The sequence below is a fragment of the Carcharodon carcharias genome, chromosome 12 (assembly GCF_017639515.1).
Source record: "Carcharodon carcharias isolate sCarCar2 chromosome 12, sCarCar2.pri, whole genome shotgun sequence".
Lineage (NCBI taxonomy): Eukaryota > Metazoa > Chordata > Chondrichthyes > Lamniformes > Lamnidae > Carcharodon > Carcharodon carcharias.
In genome coordinates, this window is record NC_054478.1 from 75,935,280 (window position 1) to 75,944,616 (window position 9,337).

General features: G+C 44.1%; 1 protein-coding gene across 2 annotated transcripts in view; it reads right to left on the reverse strand.

Moving 5' to 3' along the window:
• LOC121284821 (plasma membrane ascorbate-dependent reductase CYBRD1) overlaps positions 1-9,337 on the reverse strand; it is a 39,214-nt gene that overhangs the window by 28,472 nt on the left and 1,405 nt on the right. For both annotated transcript variants that reach the window (XM_041200568.1, XM_041200569.1), the window contains exon 2: positions 8,805-9,013. In XM_041200568.1, coding sequence (XP_041056502.1) covers positions 8,805-9,013 — 209 coding nt within the window. The remainder of the gene's footprint in view (positions 1-8,804; positions 9,014-9,337) is intronic.

Consider the following 9,337-nt stretch of genomic DNA (forward strand, 5'->3'; position numbering starts at 1 on the left):
AAGGGAGGAGAGCGCAGAGGCTCTGACCCAAATTTTGAAATCCTCTCTGGCCACGGGGGAGGTGCCAGAGGACTGGAGAACAGCTAATGTGGTTCTGCTATTTAAGAAGGGTTGTAGAGATAAGCCAGGGAAGTACAGGCCAGTGAGTCTAATGTCAGTGGTAGGGAAACTATTAGAGAAAATTCTGAAGGAGAGAATCTATCTCCACTTGGAGAGGCAAGTTTTGATCAGAGGGAGGTCATGCCTAACAAATTTGATTGAATTTTTTGAGGTGACCAGGTGTATAGATGAGGGTAGTGCAGCTGATGTACTTTATATGGATTTCAGCTAAGCCTTTGACAAGGTCCCACATTGGAGACTTATAAAGAAGGCAAATGCACATGGGATACAAGGTAATTTAATAAGGTGGATTCAAAATTGGCTTAGTTGTCGGAGACAGAGGGTGATGACAGAAGGATGCTTTAATGACTGGAAGCCAGTGTCCAGTGGCGTACCACAGGGATCTGTGCTCGGTCCCCTATCATTTGTCATTTATATAAACGACATAGGTGACTATGTGGGGGGTAGGATTAGTAAGTTTACGGTTGACACAAAGATTGGCCGGGTGGTTAACAGTGAGGTTGAATGTCTTGGGCCACAGGAAGATATAGACGGGATGGTCAAATGGGCAGATAAGTGGCAGATGGAATTTAACCCTGAAAAGTGTGAGGTGATACACTTTGGAAGGAGTAATTTGACAAGGAAGTAGTCAATGAATGGCATGACACTAGAAAGTTCTGAGGAACAAAGGGACCTTGGCGTGTGTGTCCATAGATCTCTGAAGTCAGAGGGGCATGTTAGTGGTGAAAAAAGCATATGTGACACTTCCCTTTATCAATCGAGGCATAGATAACAAAAGTAGGGAGGTCATGTTGGAGTTGTATAGAACCTTGCTTTCTTAAGCTCTACCCTGCACTTTCTGTACTCCACTAATGCCGCCGTTGATTTGCTCCCCTTGTACTTGCTAAAAGCCTCTCTTTTCCTTCTCATTGTATCCTGAATTGGTGGAACTCGGGGAGAGGTTCTTGAGCAAATTGATACAGGGAGTAACAAGGTGTTGGCAGGCTTAAAAGTGGACAAATCTCCAGGTCCGGATGATTTGTGTCCCAGACTGCTGAGGGAGGCAAGGGAGGAGAGCACAGGGGCTCCCAGCTGGAGTACTGTGTGCAGTTCTAGTCGCCACATTGTAGGAAGGATGTGATCACACTGGAGGGGGTGCAGAGGAGATTCACTAGGATGTTGCCTGGGATGAAACATTTAAGTTATGAAGAGAGGTTGGATAGACTTGGGGAAAGACAAAAACTGCGGATGCTGGAAATCCAAAACAAAAACAGAATTACCTGGAAAAACTCAGCAGGTCTGGCAGCATCGGCGGAGAAAAGAGTTGACGTTTCTAGTCCTCATGACCCTTCAACAGAACTGAGTGAATCTTAGGAAAGGGGTGAAATATAAGCTGGTTTAAGGGGTGGGAGGAGAGAGAGAAGTGGGGGGGGCTGGTGTGGTTGTAGGGACAAGCAAGCAGTGATAGGAGCAGATAATTAAAAGATGTCACAGACAAAAGAACAAAAGAACACAGAGGCGTTGAAGATGGTGATATTATCTAAACAAATGTGCTAATTAAGAATGGATGGTAGGGCACTCAAGGTATAGCTCTAGTGGGGGTGGAGTGGAAAGGCTAGCAGGGCATAAAAGATTTAAAAATAATGGAAATAGGTGGGAAAAGAAAAATCCATGTAAATTATTGGAAAAAACAAAAGGAAGGGGGAAGAAACAGAAAGGGGGTGGGGATGGAGGAGGGAGGACAAGATCTAAAGTTGTTGAATTCAATATTCAGTCCGGAAGGCTGTAAAGTACCTAGTCGGAAGATGAGGTGCTGTTCTTCCAGTTTGCATTGGGCTTCACTGGAATAATGCAGCAAGCCAAGGATAGACATGTGCGCAAGAGAGCAGGGTGGAGTGTTAAAAAGGCAAGCGACAGGGAGGTTTGGGTCATTCTTGCGGACAGACCGCAGGTGTTCTGCAAAGCGGTCGCCCAGTTTACGTTTGGTCTCTCCAATGTAGAGGAGACCGCATTGGGAGCGACGAATACAGTAGACTAAGTTGGGAGAAATGCAAGTGAAATGCTGCTTTACTTGAAAGGAGTATTTGGGCCCTTGGACGGTGAGGAGAGAGGAAGTGAAGGGGCAGGTGTTACATCTTTTGCGTGGGCATAGGGAGGTGCCATAGGTGGGGGTTGAGGAGTAGGGGGTGATGGAGGAGTGGACCAGGGTGTCCCGGAGGGAATGATCCCTACGGAATGCCGCCAGGTTGGGTGAAGGGAAGATGTATGTGTTTGGTGGTGGCATCATGCTGGAGTTGGCGGAAATGGCGGAGGATGATCCTTTGAACGCAGAGGCAGGTGGGGTGACAAGTGAGGACAAGGGGGACCCTATCATGTTTCTGGGAGGGAGGAGAAGGCGTGAGGGCGGATGCGCAGGAGATGGGTCGGACATGGTTGAGGGCCCTGTCAACAACCGTGAGTGGAAAACTTCGGTTAAGGAAGAAGGAGGACATGTCAGAGGAACTGATTTTGAAGGTAGCATCATCAGAACAGATGCGACGGAGGCGAAGGAACTGAGAGAATGGAATGGAGTCCTTACAGGAAGCGGGGTGTGAGGAGCTGTAGTCGAGGTAGCTGTGGGCGTCTGTAGGCTTGTAGTGGATATTGGTGGACAGTCTATCACCAGAGATTGAGACAGAGAGGTCAAGGAAGGGAAGGGAAGTGTCAGAGATGGACCATGTGAAAATGATGGAGGGGTGGAGATTGGTAGCAAAATTAATAAATTTTTCCAAGTCCCGACGAGAGCATGAAGCAGCACCGAAGTAATCATCGATGTACCGGAGAAAGAGTTGTGGAAGGGGGCCAGAATAGGACTGGGACAAGGAATGTTCCACATACCCCATAAAGACACAGGCATAGCTGGGGCCCATGCGGATACCCATAGCAACACCTTTTATTTGGAGGAAGTGAGAGGAGTTGAAGGAGAAATTGTTCAGTGTGAGAACAAGTTCAGCCAGATGGAGGAGAGTAGTGGTGGATGGGGATTGTTCGGGCCTCTGTTTGAGGAAGAAGCTAAGGGCCCTCAGACCATCCTGGTGGGGGATGCAGGTGTAGAGGGATTGGACGTCCATGGTGAAGAGGAAGTGGTTGGGGCCAGGGAACTGGAAATTGTTGATGTGACGTAAGGTGTCAGAGGAATCACAGATGTAGGTGGGAAGGGACTGGACAAGGGGAGAGAGAAGGGAGTCAAGATAACGAGAAATGAGTTCCGTGGGGCAGGAGCAAGCTGACACGATCGGTCTACCGGGACAGTTCTGTTTGTGGATTTTGGGTAGGAGGTAGAAGCGGGCCGTCCGAGGTTGGGCGACTATCAGGTTTGAAGCTGTGGGAGGAAAATCTCCAGAGGAGATGAGGTCAGTAACAGTCCTGGAAACAATGGCTTGATGTTCAGTGGTGGGGTCATGGTCCAGGGAGAGGTAGGAGGAAGTGTCTCCGAGTTGACGCTCAGCCTCCGCGAGGTAGAGGTCAGTGCGCCAGACAACAACAGCACCACCCTTGTCAGTGGGTTTGATGACAATGTTGGGGTTGGATCTGAGGGAATGGAGCGCAGTAAGTTCAGAGAGAGACAGATTAGAATGGGTGAGAGGAGCAGAGAAATTGAGATGACTAATGTCGCGCCAACAGTTCTCAATGAAAAGATCAAGAGAAGGTAAGAATCCAGAGGGAGGGGTCCAGGTGGAGGGAGAATATTGGAGGTGGGTAAAAGGATCCATTGAACGGGGAGAGGACTCCTGCCCAAAGAAGTGAGCACGGAGACGAAGACGGTGGAAGAAGAGTTCAGCATCGTGCCGAGCCCGAAATTCATTGAGATGAGGGCGTAATGTTTTGAAACTAAGTCCTTTGCTGAGCACTGAACGTTCAGCATCGGAGAGGGGAAGGTCAGGGGGTATAGTGAATACACGGCCGGGGCTGTAATTGATCTGTTGGCTGCCTTTAAAGTGGTGATAGTTTGGGTATAATAGAGGTACATTCCACAAAGGAATAACATAAGTCAAACAAAGCCATAGCTCTCTGGATCACGAAAGAAATAGAGAACAAGATAAAGCAGAAAAAGGATGGGTATGACATGTCAGGTTGATCATTCAAGTGAGAATTAGGCCGAATGTAGGAAGTTCAGAGGGGAAGTGAAAATAATCAAATAAGAGCAGCAGAGTATGAGAAGGAACTGGCAGTTAGCATGAAAGGGAATTCAAAAGTCTTCTGTTGGCTTATAAATAGTGGTAAAAGGATAGTAAGAGGAAGAGGAGTGCCAATTAGGGACCAGAGAGGGGATTTACGTATGGTGGCAGAGAGGATGGCTGAGGTACTAAATGAGTACTTTGTATTTGTTTTTAATTAGGAGGAAGATGCTGCCAAAGCCATCGTGAAAGAGGAGGTACTTGATGGGCTAAAAATTGATGAAGGTATTAGAAAGGCTGGCTACACTTAAAGTTGCTAAGTCACCAGGACTGGATCAGATGAGCTTGGGCTGTTCTCCTTGGAGAAGAGAGGATTTGACAGAGATTATGAGGGACCTGGACAAAGTGGACAGGGAGAAACTGGTCCCATTGGCAGAAGGGTCAAGAGCCAGAGGATATTGATCTAAGGTGAATGGCAAAAGAACCAAAGGTGACATAATGACAAAATTAATTTTTTTTTTTTTTTACAGAGCCAGCGGCTAAGATCTGAAATGCAGTGCCTGAAAGTGCGTTACAGCCAGGTTTAATTGTGGCTTTCAAAAGGGAATTGGATAATTACCTGAGGAGAAAAGAAATTGCAGGGCCAGAGGGAAAAGTGGGGGATGTGGGAGTAGCCAAATTGCTCCTGCAGAAAACCAGCACAGGCATGATGGGTTGAATAACCTTCATCTGTGCTGTAACCATTCTGTGATTCCAAGCAGATAAACCATTAAATAACCAAGTTTTAGCTTTTAGAACTAACAACATAGAATACAAAAGCAGCAGCTAAATTATGCTAAAATTTCTAGAAGGCATGGATAGGCCACAGTGTGCTTTTTTGAGCATTCTATTTTAGATAGATCATTAAAGCCATAAACAATGTAAAATATACCTAGACTGGCATGACATCCCAAGGAAACACAGTAAAAAGGAGCAGAAGTAGACCATTCGGCCCCTTGGGCCTGCTCCGCCATTCAACCTGATCATGGCTGATCTTCTACCTCAACACCATTTTCCCACATTATCCCAATATCCCTTGATGTTTTTAATATCCAAGAATCTATTTATCTCTGTTTTGAGTATACTCAATGACTAAGTCCCCACAAGCCCTCTGAGGCAGAGAATTTCAAAGACTATTATTGAATCAGGGAGACTCCACAAAATTAATTTAAGCAAGACAACAGTAATGAAGAAATTAATGATGACAGGGAGGTGAAGCGGGCAGGTGGAGGCGAAGCTGGGGACGACAACGAAGGAGGGGGAGAGGCAGCGAATGAAGTCAGATGGAGAACGCTCAGCTGCAGCAGCAGCACCCACCTCCCCCACCCCCCCAAACAACTGAAGCCACACTGCTCACTCCACCACGTCCTGCTCAACAACTCACAAAGCCACCGCTAAAAGATTTCACCCCAGGTCACACAAAATCGAAGGCATTAAATGGGGTCACCCTGGGAAAAGGTTTGGGAAGTACCACTATATTTATTAATCACATAGTTGATGGATTTCAAAGGCACGTATCCAAAAATTTGCCAATGCTTACAATACCAGCTATTTTTGTGTCAGTGTAGATGGAAGAATGAAAATATAAAGAGATATGATAGGTTATCTGAAGGGACAAAACTGTGGCAATGCTTTTCAATGTAGGCAAATGTGACATCATCCACTTTGGACCCAAAAAGGGAATAACAAGAATCTTTCCAAATGGTGAATAGCTGGAGAGAGTGAAGGTCCAAAGAGGCTTGAAGGTCCAGGTACACAAATCATTAAAACGCCATGAATAGGTCCAGAAAATAAATTGAAAAGGCTAAAGGAATGCTGGCCTTTCTAGCTAGGGGAATAGAACGGAAGAGTGTAGAAATCATACTTCAGCTACACAAAGCGCTGGTTAGACCATGCCATTGTTACTGTGAACAGTTCTGGGAACCACACCTTAGCAAAGATATGCTGGTCTTGGAAGGCGTGTAGCATAGATTTACTAGGATGATACCTGGTTAACAGTGTGTTAATAGGAAAAGCAACTGTTCTGGTGTAAACTGGATCCCAAATAAAGGTTATGCCAAATCCTAACATTCACATTTGCAGAACAAACTTAGAATCATTCCAATAAAAGGTTAGAGAGTATTACAATACAGTATTTCTTGAAAAAATGTTTCCATTTATATAAAGGGCCCTTCTGGGTTATTTATATCCTACATGGATGCAGAAAAAAACATCACCATATGTGGTGGTGATGACTTGAAAAATCTTGCTAGAAACTGAAGTGGAATCTCTGACCTAGTATTTTTCAGGATTAGAGACAAAACCAAAGTGCAAATCATGCTGGATCTGAACTAATGCTAACATTAAGTCTCCAAATATTCAACTAAAAACTATAGTGTTCTAATAATCCAATGAGACAAGCCTGTAATTAACAGTAGTTAAACTAATGTCAGAGTAAAATGAGGTTGAGTACTGTATACAGTCTAATAGCATAATACAACATTATAGAAGCAATATTAAAACAGCATAGAGCATAAAGTGAAGATTCATCAAGAATGGGAAATTATAGTTACTAGGACAGACTTGAGTTCATGGGACCACATTCATTGAAAAAAGGTGGCTAAGAGGAGATTCCATAAAACCAGAGAACACTAAAGGACAGTACTCAGGCCCTTCTGATTGTGTCAGCTCTTTGAATGAAGCTAATTAGCCCCACTCCCCTGCATCTTTTTTTCTTTTTAGAGTATACATCCTATGCCCTTTTAAAAGTTATACTGAATCTGCTTCCTCCACCCTTTCAGGCAGCATATTCCAGTTCATAACAACACTGCACAAAAGAATTCTCCTCATTTCCCCTCTTGTTCTTTTGCCAATTATCTTAAATCTGCACCCTCTGGTTACTGAAACTTGAGCTCCAGGTTTCGGAAGGTGGTCACACCACAGATTGAGAGTGTACAGGCAGAGAGGGAATGGGTGACTGCCAAACAATCTAGGAGAACCAGGCTGGTAGTGCAGGAGTCCCCCAAGTCAATCTCACTCACTAACCATTTTGCCCATTTTGGATACAGGTGAGGGCAATGGTTCCTCAGAGGAATGCAGCCAAAGCCAAATCCATGGCACCACGGGTGGTTCAGTTGCACAGGAGGGGAGGAAGAAGAGTGGAAAAGCAATAGTGGTAGGGAGTTCAATAGTTAGGGGAATAGACGGGTGTTCCTGCAGCCATAAATGGATTATATGTTGCCTCCCTGGTGCCAGGTTCAAGGATGTCACTGAACAGCTGCAGGACATTCTTAGTGGGGACAGTGAATAGCCAAAGGTCATGGTCTACATATCAGTACCAACAACATAGGTAGAAAGAGGGGTGAGATCCTGAAAGTAGATTTTAGGGAGTTAGGAGAGAGATTAAAAAGCAACACCTCAAAGGCATTAACTTTCAGATTACTGCCAGTGCCACATACTAGTGAGTACAGAAATGGAAGATGAATGCACGGTTGGAGAAATGGTGCAGGAAGAGGATTTTAGATTTCTGAGGCATTGGGACTGATTCTGGGGCAGATGGGACTTGTGCAAGGAGGATGGGTTACACCTTAGCAGGACAGAGACCAACATCGTCTTTGGGAAAATAGCTAGTGCTGCCGGGGAGGGTTTAAACTAGCTTGATGGAGGGGATGGGAACCAGATAGGAGAGAAATAAAGCTAGTAATGTAGGAAGAAAATGGCAAGCCAAATGGAAGGCTGTGGAAACAAAGGCCAGCATCAAATATGGTCAAAATACAGAAAAATGTTAAAAATACAAAATTAAAGGCACCCTATCTGAATGCATGCAGCATTTGCAACAAAGTAGATGAATTGAGAGCACAAATAGAAGTAAACTGGTATGACCTAATTGTCATTATGGAGATGTGGCTGGCTGCAGGGTGACCAAGGCTGGGAACTGAATATTCAAGGGTATCTGACATTTAGGAAGGACAGGCAAAAAGGAAAAGGAGCTGGGGTAGCACTGTTAATAAAGGATGAGATCAGTAAGAGAGAGAGGATCTTAGATCCGAAGATGAGTGTGGGAGGAGCTAAGAAACAGCAAGGGGCAGGAAACATTGGTGGGAGTTATTTATAGGTCACAAATCATAGTGGCATTGTATAAATTAGGAAAATAGAGTAACAAGGGTAATACAATAACCATGGGGACTTCAATTTAGTGTAGACTGGTTAAATCAAATTAGCACTAATGCTGTGGAGGACAAATTCTTGGAATGTACGCAATGGCTTTCTAGAACAGTATGTTGAGGAACCAACTAGGCAACAGGCTATGTTATATCTAGTATTGTGCAATATGAAAGGGCTAATTAATAATCTCATTGTAAAAGAGCTTTTAGAGAAGAGTGACCATAATATGTTGGAATTTGACATCAAATTTGAAAGTGAAACGATTCAATCCAAAACTAACGTCTTAAATCTAAACAAAGGAAACTATGAAGGTATGACATGATACGTTTTCAATGCAGTATGCATTTAGGCTGAAAAATCACTTGCCTGCAGAGCATGCATAATAACAGCAGCCAACCCAATCCAGCTGTGTAAACTGTACATATTAGGAATCTTCTTGGAGTCATGAAAATCAAAAACTGCGACGAGTGAAATGACCATAAGAACAAAGGTTATGATATGGAGGCCAGCATGAATGTACTTCATAAGAGGTTTACTGAAGCTCCATGTCCAGGGCAGCCTGTAAATGATGACACCTGAATGAAATGGAAATATTTTGACTTCAGTATGTAAATTCAGAACATTAAATTCCATCTTCATAGACCTATGCAGAATGCATACTCTATTAATCATATCTTTTTGTGTGGGAATGGAAAGGTATAATTTCAACCCTGCTTGAAGTCATTATCAGGGCAGGTTCCAGAAGGGTTTTAGTCCAATAGCAGGAGATAAATCAGCTTTCTTGTAGATGGCCAACATTGCTTGAAATGGCATTGATCAAAGTGTAACCAACACTGTAATGTATGAAATCCTATTTATTGGTAACGCATTGTTAATTTTTGAAATAGGTGAAAACAAGT